This window comes from Puma concolor, chromosome D4, assembly GCF_028749965.1.
Source record: "Puma concolor isolate L17-30 chromosome D4, mPumCon1.1.hap2, whole genome shotgun sequence".
In the NCBI taxonomy this organism is placed as follows: Eukaryota; Metazoa; Chordata; class Mammalia; order Carnivora; family Felidae; genus Puma; species Puma concolor.
Window position 1 is genome coordinate 56358441 of NC_141679.1, and position 16789 is coordinate 56375229.

Sequence of the window (16789 nt, forward strand, 5' to 3'; positions counted from 1 at the left end):
CAGGTGCCCCCAAAATAAAATCTTTTTTTAAAAATGGAGGAGGTGGTGGTGCCTGGGTGGTTCAGTCAGTTGAGCATTGGACTCTTGATTTTGGCTCATGATCCCAGAGTTGTAGGATTGAGCCCTGTATCTGGCTCTGTGTTGAGGATGGAGCCTGCTTGAGAGTCTCCCTCTTAAACAAACAAACCATCAAATAAATAAATAAATTTTAAAAATGGAAGGGGTGGTAGCCAGAATACAGCTATGCCTTAGTATTTTTTTCTTTAAAGTTCCTATTTAAAGAGGCGCCTGGGTGGCTCAGTCAGTTAGGTGTCTGACCGCTTCAGGTCATGATTTTGCAGTTCATGAGTTCAAGCCCTGCATCGGGTTCTGTGCTGACAGGTCAAAGCCTGGAGCCTGCTTCAGATTCTGTCTCTCCCTCTCTCTTTGCCCCTCCCCCACTCTCTCTCCCTCTGTCTCAAAAATAAAAAAAAATTAAAAAAAGTTCCTATATGGATCATTTACCATATGCTAGTAACGCTGTATACAGATGATCTCATTTAATATTTACAGTTGTTTAAGTTAGTTGTAATTAATCCTCTATTACAGAAGCTGATGAATAAGGAATGGATAATGTAAATCGTGGAGCCAGGATTGGAACTTAAGATCTTTTCAATCTCAAAATTCTAAATGTATGGAACTCTCATAGTATCCTGACTTTTCTAGGAAATGTTTCAGCAGTTATCACAGGAAGAGCCTTCCCAAGAGAAATAGGTATTCTAAATCACCGGGATTTAAGACTGTCTCCCATCTCACTTCACTTATGATTAACTTAAAAGTCCCTCATTTCCAGGTTGGATCTTCAAGCTGAAAGGAACTGTAGGGGGTCAAGGTCCAAGTTCAACCACAGTATTTCTTTTTAAGATTTTATTTTTAAGTACTCTCTACACCCCAGGTGGGGCTGGAACCCACAACCCCAAGATGAAGAGTTGCATGCTCCACTGAGCTAGCCAAGCACCCTCACAGTATTTCATTTTACCAATAACTGAGGGATAGCCAGAGCACTTGCCCCAAATCAGAGAAGGGCCAGGAACCCAGGTTCCGTCTGAGTTATTATTTCTCTCTTTATTTCCCACAACTTCCTCTTTGTAGTTAAGAGAAGTAGAAGCTGGCCTATCTGCCTTCCCCATTTCTCGGATGGGAATCGCCCCCCCCCCCCCCCGGGTGACACACTGCCCTCCAAGGACACACTAGTTTAAGGGCCCTGCAAAAGATATGTCGGGACAATTGTTCCTGCCCATAAGTCCCATAAACTCAGCACATTCTTGTCAAGCACCTACTGAGTGCAGGGACGGCGGACTTTGTGTCACGGGGAGGGACCTGCAGAGGAACAGAGTTCGTCGGAGGATGGCTGCGAAGCCTGTGGATACACATACAGAGAGGAAGGGAAGGCGCTGGGCAACTCTAGGACCAGTGGTCCTTTCCCGGGAGCTCCCCAGGAATCGCGGCGTCGAGCCGCACAACCGTCATTTGGGGCCAAGGGCATCCCCTGTGGCTACCCTCCGCCCCCACAGCCTCTTAGCCTTTAAGGGCGGGGGACACGCGTCAGCGTCACAAAGCGCCGCCACCGCGCCTGGTGGCGGAGAGCAGGCGGGGAAGGGGGAGGAGGAGGAGGAGGAGGAGGAGGGCGAGCAGGGCGGGGGAGGGAGGGGCGTGCGCACGCGCGTCGGGCCGCCCGCCGCCGAGAGCCGCCCTCCCTCCCGGCGCGCGCCCCTCCTCCCTCTCACCCTCCCTCCTTCTTCTCGGCTCCGTCGCTCCCGCGGCGCGAGGCGCTCTAGCTCTTCTCCACCTCCTCCGTCGTCGCCCCTCCCCCCGCGCAGCCGCCGCCGCCGCCGCCGTCGCCGCCGCCGCCGCCGCGAGACCCCAGCGCGCCGCGCTCCCCCCGCCCTCCGGCCCCGCGCGCCCTTCGGCCCCAGCAGCCCCTGAGGAGAACGAGAGGGTGAGCGAGCGCGGCGCTCCAGGGCCGGCTCGGCCCCCTCCCCTCACCATCGCCGGCCCTTTGCCGCCCTCCTCCGCTTCCACCCCTTCTCCCCCCCCCCCCCGCCAAGTTGAGGCCCCCCCCGGGGGGGGGAGGCCCGGGACCGGGAGCGAATTCCCCTAACTCCTTCAGCCCCTCCCCCCGCCTGGCCCGAGTGTGAGGAAAAGGGCCCGGTCCGGCCCGCGTCGTGTGTGAGGAGGACTCGGGCCGGCCCACGGGCCGTCTGGGGCCTGGTCCGGCCCGCCGGGTGTGTGAAGACAAGCCCGGTGCGGCCCGGGCGAGGACGAGCGGAGGGGAGGGGCCTGGTCCGGCCCGGCCGGTGCGAGAGGACTGGGGCTCCGGCCCGGCGCCGCCGCCGCCGCGATGGCCCAGCAGCAGATGACCAGCTCGCAGAAGGCCCTGATGCTCGAGCTGAAATCCCTGCAGGAGGAGCCGGTGGAGGGCTTCCGGATCACCCTGGTGGATGAGTCCGACCTCTACAACTGGGAGGTTGCCATCTTCGGACCCCCCAACACCCTCTACGAAGGCGGCTACTTCAAGGTACCCCCACCCCTCCCAGCCCTGACTTCCCCAGGCGGAGGCCTTGGCTCCCTGTCGCTTGCGGGGCCCAGAGTGTGAGCGCGAGTGTGTAGAGGGGGCTCCTCACCTCGACAGCCCCCTCCCCCCATCCGTGGAAGCAGGAAGGCCTTGCTCACCAAGTGCCTTTTCTTTGTCATGGGGGCGGGGGCGGGAGGCCAGACTGCACCGGGAAATAGGAAAGCCTCTCTGGCTAGGGTAGTGGCTACCGGCGGAGGAGGGCTGTCTTTGTTTTGTTTCCCCAGCTGGGGGTGTGTGGGAAGAAAGGTGGGCTTTCCTTTCTCGTCTTCCCATCCGAACGTTCCCCGCGCCGGCTGGAACTGCCCCAGAGGGCAGAGTGACCTGCACTTACTGGGTTGGACCTTTCTTTTTTGGGGGGTGGGGGTGGGGGAAGGGTATTAGTCTGTCATTCCAGAGTCTGCCTAGTGACCTGACACTCTGAGGATTTGATGGGCTTCTTGCGTGGTGGTAGTTACAACTTTACATTCCAGTGGGCGGTAATGAATAGGACCCTAGGGGTGGTAAATAAGGGTGCCTGCGTTTTCTGGCCATTATCTTACTGGAGGGAACGCTGATTTAGCCCCCTTTCTGTTCTCCTTTCTCTGTTTACTTAATGGTGTTTCAAATGCCCTTTGTCCTCACCCTGCCACCAACTTTACTCCCCCCCCCCCCCCCGCATGTAGAAATATCTGTAGACGGTGTAACGTGTACAGGAGATTGATCGTCTCCCACTTAAGAGAGACAAAATTGAAACGTTTTACCCAGGTGGTTAGCTTTAGCAGATGGGGTGGTCTCACAGATGAAAAGTATCGTCTGAGGTGAGATGGTTTCACTGAGTAGGACTGTTCCATAGCCACCCCCGATTTAAGACAGTGGTTATTATTCCTGAATCCATTGATTTTCTTTCTTTCTTTTTTTTATTCCAACGTAAATAACTTGGAGGTATTGAGAGTTTTTTGTTTTTGTTTTTATTTTATCATTTTTGTGGGGATGATCACGGACTGAAGGTGGAATGTTTCAAATGGTGGAGGCAGATAGGAAATTAGTGCTAAGGAATCCATTTAATTTTATTTCCAAAATTAAGTAAAATAGAGCAGTGTGAGTCAATCTTGGTTTGCTTTGAAGGGAGGGGCTGTCTTGGCATAAGTTTTAAGTGAGTATCTTAGTCATGTAGTTATGATGTACATTTTTAGGACTACCCAATTACTTTTGTTTTTCTATCCTTCTAAAGGTAGAAACTTCAGTGTCAGCTTTGAAATTGGGTCAACTTTGTAGAAAATGTGAAGAATTGACTGGGATGTTTAATATTCATGCCTGTGATAATCAGTGAATATCTAGTGAAAATACATTTTTAGAGCAGCACCCTTACGAACTGTATGCTTAATCTTTTGTGGTCACCATACACTGTACTTTTTTAGATGCATGTATTAATGTACAGTTATTAGTGACAAATTGAAGAAGGTATTGCTGTATCTGCTGGCTAAATTCAGTGGCATAAAGTTTAAATTTCCATAAAGTGTCATTGTTTGGGGTAATGGATAGTCAAGGTGAGTGGGTACTAATTAGAATGATCTCCATCTCAGTGTTTAAAAAAAAAACAACTATGTGAAAGGAAATAATGGGCTGCAAATTGTATTTTTTGCTGAAAGAACAGGAAAAGGACTGTGGAGAATCCTCTCAGTTTGAAAGAAGTAGTATGGGGAGAGGATTCCCTACTGGAATTTTAACTTTAACTTTTAATTTTAATTTTAAAATGTAGGATTCCCTACATTGATTTCAGTTAGGTGTTTTGTAATTTCAATCCTCTTTAGAAAGAATGGTTGAATTTCATTGTATATATTAATTTCTTAATCTTCAATTATGATATTTTAAAATGTATGAAAATTCTTAGGTAGGTTTTATGTTTTAGTCTTGTGTGAGAATTTTGTCAATTTTGTTTTCTTATACTTTATTCCTTATTGTATGGCCCTTTATCCCAAAAGTCTTACATTGGAAAAAGCCAAAGTTATGGTCATGAGCAGTTGACACTTGTGATAGGTCTAAAACCATTGTTTTTTATTTCACTGCTTTTGTCTTAAAACAAGGCTTTTAGTGTGTTCCACTACAGCTGCAGTTAAAAGTTGGCACAGACCTTTTTCTACCACTATTCTCCCTTATCAGATAGTTCTTGAACATTTAGTATAATTTATTTTCAAGTTAAATTCTTTTTTCTATTTTGGATTGTAGTTTCTGAAGGCAGTGGAACCACCATTCTTTAAATTTTCCATGTTACTCCTTTAACTTTTACATATTAATAGGCTTCTTACTGATCTTTTTCACCGTGAAATAGTTGGCTCCAGTCTGTTCTAACTATAGCATCTGTTGTGGTAGAGACTTGTGAGACCTGTATTTCACAAATTTATTTTGGATTCATGTTGTCTTTTTTAAATCTCTCAAGTCTGTGATTCTTAGCTTTGGGCGGGCGGGGGCGGGGTGGTGGTGTTGGATGTATGATAGGCATAGGTAGTTTCTTGTGCCTGTTTTTCTGGATATTCTAAAATCTTTCTTGGCCTTGCTTTTTGTCCAGTTTCTTGGTCTCTTAGACTTACCGAGTGAACTTCTTTGCTGCTTCGACTTTTTCCTCTAGGGATCAATCATTACAAAACACAAAGTAGAATATAGCTTAGAATAGAGAATACCTCTGAACGTAATTTTGCTACTGTGGAGCAAGTTGGAATTTTATTGTCAATGGAAGAATAAATTGTTGATCAAGTGAGCAGTTAGTTAATGATGACTTTTAACAAGTTTACCTCATTCCTTTAAAAAGTACTGTCCTTTAAAAAGTACTAACTCCTGTTAGTGATCATAACTTAGAATGGCTGCTTTGGGCTAGAACCTCCTTGGAACTCCTGCATTATTTATCTGAAAGCATGGTAGCAGTGAGTCTAGAGATCAGAAAGTGAGAGTGCCTAAGGGGGAACCTGGCTGTCACGGTTGGTAGAAAATGTGACTCTTGATCTCGGAGTTGTTGAGTTCAAGCCCCATGTTGGGTGGAGACATTAAAAAAAGAAAGATAGTGCCTCTTTCGTGAGGTGTGTAACATAAAAGTTTAAATGATACAGAAAACTTAAAATATTGCAGTTAACCTTTTGTAGTTTTAATTTTATTCAGTATTTGAGAGTGAAATATAGGTGCCTTCCATTTGTAGAAAACTTCAAACTGATAATTTACAAAGTACTATATACTCAAAATTTTCTTTAGTAGGAGCTTCTTTATCAGACTTAACACTTGATTTATATTAAAGAAACTTAAAAAAATTTGTTTTTAAGCTTGAGAGAGAGAGAGAGAGAGAGAGAGAGAGAAAAGGAGACACAGGATCTTAAGCAGGCTCAGCAGAGAGCCTGATGCTGGGCTCAAACCCATGAACTGTGAGATTACCACCTGAGCTGAAGTTGGATGCTTAACCGACTGAGCCACCCAGGCGCCCCTAAAGAAACTCTTCAATGATAGTTTTTTAAAATAATGGCTATGCATTATTTTCATTTGTTCTAGAATAAATGAATCTATTTTCTGCCCCCCTCAGAAAAAACAAAACAACAACAACAAAAAACCTTGCCAGGCTTACTTTTAGTGCCTGGCAATGCCCTTCCGATTATAGTATACTCTATGTTGTGACTCTAATTTTTTCTTTTCCTTTTTTTTCCTTTATCGTTTATTCATTTTTAAGAGAGCATGAGCAGGAGAGGAGCAGGGAAAGAGGGAGACACGGAATCTGAAGCAAGCTCCAGTGTCTGAGCTGTCATCACGGAGCTCTACTTGGGGCCAGAACCCACAAACCGTGAGCTCACGACCTGAGCCGAAGTTGGATGCTTAATGGACTGAGCCACCCAGGAGCCCCTGTGACTAATTCTTAATATAAAATTGAAACAGTTATTTTAAGACAGTGATTCTTGGGGTGCCTGGGTGGCTCAGTTGGTTAAGTGCCCCACTCTTGATTTTGGCTCAGGTCATGATCTCACAGTTAATGAGTTTGAACCCTGCATCAGGCTCCACACTGATCATGAGGAGCCTGCTTGGGATTCTCTCTCTCTGCTCTTTCTACGTGCACGGGCTCTCTCTCCCAAAATAAATAAATAAACCTAAAAAAGGGAAGACATTGATTCTTAGTCTTTTTGTTATATGGATCCTTTTGAGAAACCATTTTCTTTGGGAAAATATTAGCACATATAAACTGGTTTGCATACATTTTCTTTTTCTTTTTTTACAGTGGGCTCTGCACCCAAAGTGGGGCTTGAACGCATGACCGTGGGATCAAGAGTCAGATTCTCTACCAACTGAGTCAGTCAGACACCCCAGTTTGTATACATTTTCAGAGGGTTAACTAACAGGTTAAGAATTCCTGTTTTAAAGGATTTGGATAGGCAACTTAACAATTAACTTTAAAATTATAAGCATAGTGCTTTTTTTTTTTTTAAACAGTTGTATGATGAGTCTGTCAATATCTCAATTCTTAATTGTTTCTCAGTTACTTTGAGAATGAGTACCTCTTAGTGCTTTTAGCTGTAACCTTTTCTGGAAGTTGAACTTGTCTTGAGTGCTGAGTGAACTAAGGCAACACTATAAATGGAAACATAGTTAATGTCTAGTGGTTTGGGGCACTACTGTAGTAAATTTAGTAGTTTTAGTGTTCCTCCTACCACCTCCCCCCACCATGGCATAAGTATAGCATCTCCGTATTTATTTTATTTTTTAATGTGTATTTATTATTTATTTATTTTTATTTATTTTTAAATGTTTTTATTTATTTTTGAGACAGAGAGAAACAGAGCATGAGCAGGGAAGGGGCAGAGAGAGAGGGAGACACAGAATCTGAAGCAGGCTCCAGGCTCTGAGCTGTCAGCACAGAGCCTGACACGGGGCTCGAACTCAAGAACCGTGAGATCATGATCTGAGCCGAAGTCAGATGCTCAACTGACTGAGCCACCCAGGCGCCCCATTGTGTATTTATTTTTGAGAGAGAGAGAGAGAGAGAGGGAAACACAGAATCTGAAGCAGGCTCCAGGCTCTGAGCTGTCAGCACAATCCCAACGTGGGGCTTGAACCCACGAACTGTGAGATCATGACCTGAGCCGAAGTCGGATGCTTTAACTGAGCCACCCAGGTGCCCCAGCATTTTTTTTTTTAATGTTTATTTTTTATTTTTGAGAGGGGGAGGGGCAGAGAAAGGGGGACAGAGGATCTGAAGTGGGCTCTGTGATGACAGCAGCAAGCCTGAGTAGGGGCTCGAACTCACTGTGAGATTGCAACCTGAGCCAAAGTTGGCTGCTCAATGCACTGAGCCATCCAGGTGCCCCGCATCTCAGTATTTTATAGAATATTTTTTTTTTTTACCATATTAAGCGGATTCCAAAAATTTTTTTTTTCCTCTTTTTTTTAGTTCTTAACTTGTTGGAAATTGGGATGTGTCTTAAAATCCGTGAAGTCTTTTTTGTTGTTTCTTTAATGTTTATTTTTGAGAGAGAGCACAAGTATACAAGCGAGTTTGGGGGAGGAACAGAGAGAGAGGGAGTAGAGGATCTGAAGCAGGCTCTCTGCTGTCAGTGCAGAGCCTGATGTGGGGCTCCAACTCACCAACCATGAGATCATGACCTGAGCCAAAGTCAGATGCTTAACCAACTGAGCCACCCAGGCACCCCCATGAAGTCTTAAATCCCATCAGCCAGGTGGCACTTGAGATCTAGTTGTGAGAGAACCTCCCATTGAAATCTTGTAATAAATTTTTTTTTGAATGCTAGCATCAGTGTCTTAAATTTGATAAAATAAGTATAGTTTCTTTTTGAATGAAGAATTTGAGCCCTAGTTAATATTTTGTTTGCAGCATGTTGATTCTTGTGTTTCAGAGATTTGTGTTAGTAAATAATACTGAGTATTCATCAAAGGCAAAGCACTGTATGAAGAGTAACTTATAGAGAGTAAGGAAAGTGTTAGGATAGGTAACCTTAGACCTTATATGAATAATCTTAAAAATCTTTGTGTAGACTTTAAAATATGAGGTGTAGGTATTATTCACACAATTGTAAATGGTAATTTAAGTCAAACCTTTTATTTTTATTATTTTTTTTAAAAGGCACTGTTTTATTTTTATTATTATTTTTTAATGTTTATTTTTTAGATAGAGACAGAGTGTGAGCAGGTGAAGGGCAAAGAGAGAGGGAGACACAAAATCTGAAGCAGGCTCCAGGCTCTGAGCTGTCATCACAGAGCCTGATGTGGGGTTCCAACACACAAACTTTGAGGTCATGACCTGAGCTTAACTAACTGAGCCACCCAGGCGCCCCTATTTTTATTATTTAAAAAAATATATATTAGTTTATTTTGGGGAGAGCACAAGTGGGGGGGGTACAGAGTGAGGGGGAGAAAGGATCCTAAGTGGGCTCTTTGCTGACAGGCTTGACAGCAGCAAGCCCCATGTGGGGTTTGAACTCCTGAACCATGAGATCATGACCTGAGACAAAGTCAGACACTCAACCGACTGAGCCACCCAGGTGCCCCTAAATCAAACCTTTTAAAGTTTGGAGGCCCATTAGAGCATTTGTCAACATAATGACAATCTGTCATGATAAAACATCTGTTTCATCTGCAATTTAGTATTACTAATCCTAGTTTAAGGTTCCAGAAGAACCTGTCTTGTGGGAGACAAGTGAAATAAAGGAGGCCATCTAACAAATTGGTCCAACTCTGCTAGTTAGGGGGAAATAGCAGGAAGAGTTATAAATTCAGGGTTTAGGACTACAGAATTCCACCTTGCTGAAAGGTCATAGTTAAAAGATCTAATTCTTTTATGTTCCTGAACTTCTTTTGGACTGTTTCACATACAACTACAGAGATGTTAGAGCAAGACTGAGCCTCTTTGGATGTGTTCTGTCAACACAGAACTATTTTATTTCAACTTTATTCAGTAAGAAATTTGTTATTCAGAGTTTATGCTTATGTACCTTTAAGTGAGGTGATTCTGAAGTGAAAGGAATGATAGATACGAAATTAAAGAGATAATTTTAGTTCAGATTCCCAAGGTTTGATATGTAAATATTATTCCATATTAAAATTGGAAAACTCAGATTTTGGGATACATATTTAAGGTTTGTAGACAATAGTCCACTTTAAATACTATACTTGATTTGTTTTAATAACAAATATAAAAATGTTTTTGTTATAACATAAATAGTAAATTGAATTACTGTTGTGAACCTGTTGGCAAGGTAAGTAGAATGAATACTTAAAACATATTAAAAACCAAGCACACAAATGTACTAAAAACTTTGAATGCCATATCTAATTGTGGATACACACTACTAAGTACAGTATTATAGATATTAGTACCTAACATTTATTGAGGCTTACAATGTGCCACATCCTTTATAGGAATATTTCATAATCGTGTGAGGTGTGGTTACTGTTACTTTCATATAGGAAGAATGAGTCATAGCTCATTTAAGTTGTCCAGGGGTCTTCAGCTAGAAAGTTTAAATACCAAATTGTAGTACCAGACTGCTGGACTCTGAAGCCTGTGTTATTCTTTTACTGAGATCTTTTGCCACTTAGGATATGTTTGAAGGTATAAAAGTGGAGCTTTAAGAAAATCAAATTTATGGGGGTGCTTGGGTGGCTCAGTCAGTGAGTATATCTGACTTGATTTCAGCCCAGGTTGTGGTGTCCCGGTTCATAGGGTCGGCCCCTGACGGGTTTTGCACCGTGAGTGCAGAGCCTGCTTCAGATTCTTTCTGTCCCTTGCTCTCATTTGCCCATGTGTGCATGTGCTCTCAGAATTGATAAGTAAATATTGTAAAAAAGAAAATCAGAGTTATGGAGTTTTTATAAGGAACTATTTAAAATTTTACTTAAGTTTAAAGGTCACAAGGGTAATATCTGCCCCTCCAAATTATGGGTCAAGATTGTTATGATGACATTGGTTTATATCTTAAGTTCACTGGAAAAAGGAGATTTTTTTGTTTTTGGATTACTTCAATTAGAGAATGATAAATCCTGTTGCAGAATGATTTTTTTTTTTTTAATTGGCAAAACTGTTCCTTTAATAGTAACTTTCTAATTACTTTAAGGGGCCAGTGGGTTAGTGCCACTGTTGAGAAATAGAAGTCTGAGAAAACTACTTTTGGGATTAGAAATGATACTACATCTCTCACAGAAATGATGGTGGGAGGATGATAGGAGTTACATTTCTTTTCTTTTTTTTTTTTTTTTGATGATTTTTAAAAAATTTACATCCAAATTAGTTAGCATATAGTACAACAATGATTTCAGGAGTAGATTCCTTAGTGCCCCTTACCCATTTAGCCCATCCCCCCTCCCACAACCCCTCCAGTAACCCTCAGTTTGTTCTCCATATTTATGAGTCTCTTCTGTTTTGTCCCCCTCCCTGTTTTTATATTATTTTTGTTTCCTTTCCCTTATGTTCATCTGTTTTGTCTCTTTAAGTCCTCACATGAGTGAAGTCATATGATTTTTGTCTTTCTCTGACTAATTTCACTTAGCATAATACCCTCCAGTTCCATCCACGTAGTTGCAAATGGCAAGATTTCATTCTTTTTGATTGCCGAGCAATACTGCATTGTACATATATAGACCACATTTTCTTTATCCATTCATCCATCGATGGACATTTGGGCTTTTTCCATACTTTGGCTATTGTTGATAGTGCTGCTATAAACATGGGGGTGCATATGTCCCTTCGAAACAGCACATCTATATCCCGTGGATAAATGCCTAGTAGTGCAATTGCTGGGTCATAGGGGGAGGATTTACGTTTCTTAATGCAGTATTGGCTTATACTTTTATTTATTATTATTATTTTTTTAATGTTTGTTTATTTTGAGAGAGAGCAAGCAGGGGAGGGGCAGAGGGAGGCTGAGAGAGAGGATCCCAAGCAGGCTCTGTGCTGTCAGTGGAGAGCCTAATGCGAGGCTGCATCTCATGAACTGTGAGATCTCTCATGCACTGTGAGATCTCTCATGAACTGAGATAATTACCTGAGCCAAAATCAAGAGTCCTACACTTAACCAACTGAGCCATCCAGGCACCCCATGATTTATGCTTTTGAAATAATAATGCCTATGAGAAAGAATGAAATACGGCCTTTTGTAGCAATGTGGATGGAACTGGAGAGTGTTATGTTAATTGAAATAAGTCATATAGAAAAAGACAGATACCGTATGTTTTCATTCTTATGTGGATCCTGAGAAACTTAACAGAAGACCATGGGGGAAGGGAAGGGGAAAAAAAAAGAGAGGGAGGGAGGCAAACCATAAGAGACTCTTAAAAACTGAAAATAAGCTGAGGGTTGATGGGGGTGGGAGGGAGGGCAAAGTGGGTGATGGGCATAGAGGAGGGCACCTGTTGGGATGAGCACTGGGTGTTGTATGGAAACCAATTTGACAATAAATTTCATATTAAAAAAAATAATAATGCCTTAGGGGTACCTGGTGGCTTAGTCTATTGAAGTCTAGCTTTGGCTCTGGTCATGCTCTCATGGTTCTTGAGTTCTAGCCCCGTATCAGGCTCTCTGCTGTTAGTGCCTGCTTGGGTTTGTTCCTCTGTCTCCCTCTCTCTCTGCCCCTCACCTGTATTGTCTCTGTCTCTGTCTCTGTCTCTCTCAAAAATAAATAAACATTAAAAAAAAAAACCTAAAGCACAATGCTGTAATACTTTTCTTACTATATTCAAGCACCATAGGAAACTTGAGCAGTTTAAGGTTAAAACTTTTTTTGTTCCTTCATTTGAGTGTTAAAGTGATATATTCCTACTTCTAGCATCTTTATTTTTTTTAATTTTTTAATTTTTTTTAGCATCTTTAGATTAGTACCATAGTTTTCATCTGTTCTGTGTCTGCATTTCCAACTTTCATAATTCATTATTTATCTGCTTTGCTGTATTTGCTTCATGGGCAGCTGATGTTTAATTTGAGGGATAAATTCCATGAATTTATCCTAATTTATCCTAATATCCTAATTTATACTAAGTATGGCTCACTTAGTAACACACATAGTAATTCAGATTGTAAATATTGAATAATTACTGTCTTGTTGAAAATAACCGTAGCCTCATTTATAAAATAATATTAAGAATTGGCAAAGTTATAGCAGTTGGGGCAATATGTAGCAATCCTTTGTAGAAATAGAATAACTTAAAAATTTAGAAACCAGGGGCACCTGGGTGGCTCAGTCAAGGTTAGGCGTCCTGCTCTTGATTTTGGCTCAGGTCATGATCTCATGGTTCATGAGTTCAAGAGTTGGCCACTCAGCTGACTGAGCCACCCAGGCACCCCACACATGTCATTTTTGATTCAAAAATAGTATTACTCAGGTTATTTACCCTATTTACCAAGTTGAATCTCACTGAATCAGTTTTGGATATTAAATGCAACAAAGTAAAGTCCACACTACAGAGAAGTAAAGATTAGCCACTAACAAAGACAGTATGAAGTTGTACAATAAGCTTTGAAAGCAGTTCTCAAAAAATTCTGAATTGTTTGAGCACTGTGGGCGTAGCATTGTTGGAGTGGGTATATAGCCAGCCTCCTGAGGTATTTGCTCTGGAGGGGGCAAAGCTCATTTGAATTTTGGTAGTTGAGTTAAAAAAAAACAAATCAAAACACTTATTACTTAGGCCCATCTTGGTCTTAATCACTCAACTGCCATTTCTCCCATTGGCTAAACAAAGATCATTATCTTTGTCTTCAAGCTGTTAAGGACTAAGCCCTGTGGAAAAACTTCAGTGCTAATGTTAAACAACAACAACAACAACAACAAAAAGTATAACTATGTCCTCAGGGTTCCCACCCTTAGTTCTTTGGAATTTGTTAATCATATTTCAACATTTACTCTGAATAAGAATGACAAAATTGGCTACACAAAGAAAGAAATGTCTTGTTGAAGATATGGAAATTATGTAGAATTTAGATTTGAGATTCAAAGAATCTTGTATTAAAAGGGCTTTAAAATGAGTGCACTTCCTGAGTTTTGAATTAAATCTCCACCTTATGTAACTTTTTTCTGAAGATTTTTTTGTTGATAAATTATGGAATAAGTTATGTACAGAAAGGTTCCTTAAATTAAAAATAGTACTAGTAAGGTGGTAAAACTGGAAAAGTTACTTGAGGATGTGTAAGTATTGTATTAAGGAAATCAGTTATTTCTAACTTAAAAATTTTTTTTTCTGTTATCAAATTGTGAACTTAGATTATGAGCTCTTTAAGAAATGCCACTGGATTGGGGCGCCTGGGTGGCTCAGTCGGTTAAGTGTCCGACTTCGGCTCAGGTCACAATCTCGCAGTCCATGAGTTCCAGCCCCGCGTCGGGCTCTGGGCTGATGGCTCAGAGCCTGGAGCCTGTTTTCGATTCTGTGTCTCCCTCTCTCTCTGCCCTTCCCCATTCATGCTCTGTCTCTCTCTGTCTCAAAAATAAATAAACGTTAAAAAAAAAAATTAAAAAAAAAAGAAATGCCACTGGAGGGGTGCCTGGGTGGCTCAGTTGGTTGAGCGTCCAACTTGACCTGATTTCGGCTCGGGTCATGATCCCAGGGTGGTGGGATTGAGCCCAGCCTCGGCTTGAGATTCTGTCTTTCCCTCTGCCCCTTTCCTCTGCTTTTACTCACTCTCGCTCTCTCTTAAAATAAAAATTAAAAAATAAAAAAAAGAAATGCCACTGGATCTTTGAATTTCCTTAGCATTTGCCATAGGACCTAAAAGATAAAAGAATAAATGCTTATCTTTTGGGGAGTCACATCCTTTGAGAATGGCAGCCCCCCCTTCCTCCAAATTCTGCATGCAATTTCGAGGAATTACTGGTATCTGAATTTTCTCCATAGACCTTAAGTTATTCAACCTGTAGTCTAGGACATGTGGTAGACTAAAGTGGCTAAGTATTTAGACTGCTCAGTTACTTTAGTTGTGCTTTCCCTTTTGGGAAGAAATTGCATTTTATTTGGATTTTGACGTTTTATCTATAGTTGCCAGGTTGCCTCAATTAGATCTAATGTTCTTGATGACTGAAGTTTTTTTTTTAAGTGATTTTTTTTTAAGTTTATTTACTTATTTTGAGAGAGAGAGAGAGAAAGCTCTAGTTGGGGAGGGGCAGAGAGAGAGGGAGGGAGAATCCCAAGCAGGCTCTGCATTGTCAGCATAGAGCCTGATGTGGTGCTTGAACCCACAAACTGTGAGATCATGACTTGAGCCAAGGTTTGATGCTTAACCAACTGAGCCACCCAGGCATCCTGTGATGACTGAAGATTAGCTAAAAATTAAGATTGAAATCTTGGTTATATAGTATTATAGCAAATGATAATCTTTGTGTAGGGCTCCTCTTATAATTTAAATACTATAAAACTTGTTTAGAAGAGGTTAAGAATTTTAGAACAGTGATAGTGAGAGGCATTAATTACCAAAACCTGCCAACCATAGCAACCTGGACCTCTGTAGTCTCATGAAGATAAAGATTGCTAAGCCTCATGTGGAAAATTAAGAGAAATAAAACAAAATAATTAAACCCAGTTCTGTTTTAGCCTTTTTAGAGTATCAGAAGACATTAAAAAGAAATTTTAAAACTAGAAGTGCATTTTGGAATTTCTTATAAAGTGGAGGATTTTAAAAGAGCGACTATAAATGTTATGAATATTCTTATGGGGTTCTTGATGCTTTAAGAAATAATTAGAAGACTACATTTTTAAAGCTCTGCTTGTACTTTGATAATACTCTATGTGCATGCATTTTGTTAATAATTTTGGTAAAGTTTAGCCAAATATGTACCTATATTTTTCTTTCCCCCAATATACATAAAGTTTCCTAAATAAAAGATTAACTATACCTAGCATGTACTGTTTACATATATACCTTGAATAAATTAATTATTAACAAGGTGGAGTAGGGAGGGAACTTTTAAAGTAGGTTAAATTTCTGTGGTGTGTGAATTATTATAAACTCTTCTGGGTTATTGTTTCAGCTACCAAATATGTCCTAAAGTGTATACATCTTTAATTAGACCTTAATTTTTTGCCTTCCTGTTAGACATTTCTGCTAGTATGGCTTTTTTTAATTATGTTTTAATTATACTAAAAAGTAAACACTAAACTGGTCTCTACCTTTTTTCATAAGCCTCTTTTGTATTCACTTTCCTGGATATTTGACTGACACTGTCTACCCAACCACACGAGCCTAGAAGCTGGAAATCGTTTAAGATGATTTCTGCTTCCTCTTTTCACATATCCAATTATTTTTAGTATCTCATGTCTCTGGTATTTAGCCCCTCCTTTTCATTCCTGCTGCCACCATGTAAGTTATACTCAGTTGTCACTCAGACTGTGACAGTAGCCTCTTTACTGTCTTATGCCCCTCCAGTGTATGATGCTCCTAGAATAACCTTTCTAAAGTTCTTTTCTTTTTAGTTTTTTTATTTTTTTATTTTTGAGAGAGAGAGAGACACACACAGACAGACAGTGAGTGGGGGAGGGGCAAAGAGAGGGAGATACAGAATCCTAAGCAGGCCCCAGACTCCAGGCTGTCAGCACAGAGTCCAGCTTGGGGCTCCAACTCACAAACTGTGAGATCATGACCTGAGCTGAAGTCGGACACCTAACCAACTGAACCACCCAGGCGCCCCTCTTTCTAAAGTTCTAATCTGACCTGTCTCCACCATCAAAAAAAAAAAAAAAGAAAAGAAAAAGACACTATCTTCCACAAAATGAAGTAAAAATTTCTTTGTGTGACATACAAAGCCCTTCATGATCTGGTTCTTACTTACTTTTTCAACTGAATTTCCAGTTCTTGCTCCATAGGTAATTTTTAAGGTTTTTTTTTTTTTTTTTTTTTTTTTAAGTTTGCCTAAGCAATCTGTACACCCAACATGGGATTTGAACTCATGACCCTGAGATCAGAGCTCCACCAACTGAGTCAGCCAGGCAGCTCTCCATAGATAATTTTTGACAGTGCCATTGCCTAAGCTATTTATCTGTCTGGAATGCCCTTTTCAACTTTTCTCTTGTTCTCTTTAGTCCAGGGAACTCCAACTTCTATTTTAAAACCCCATTCACTATGAATGACCTGAAAATTTCTTGGGTTCACCCCCTCTAACCTACACTCTTCCCAATTAAACTGTTTTAAGGTAAACTTAGATATCCTATTCTTTGATCTGTAAATACTGGAGTCCTAAA

General features: G+C 41.2%; 1 protein-coding gene across 1 annotated transcript in view; it reads left to right on the forward strand.

The window, feature by feature from the left end:
- Positions 1 to 2189: 2189 nt before the first annotated feature.
- The window catches only part of UBE2R2 (ubiquitin conjugating enzyme E2 R2), a 115972-nt gene continuing 101372 nt past the window's right edge, over positions 2190 to 16789 (forward strand). The window contains exon 1 of the mRNA XM_025915230.2: positions 2190 to 2557. Within this exon, the coding sequence (XP_025771015.1) occupies positions 2381 to 2557 (177 nt within the window). The 5' untranslated portion in view covers positions 2190 to 2380. The remainder of the gene's footprint in view (positions 2558 to 16789) is intronic.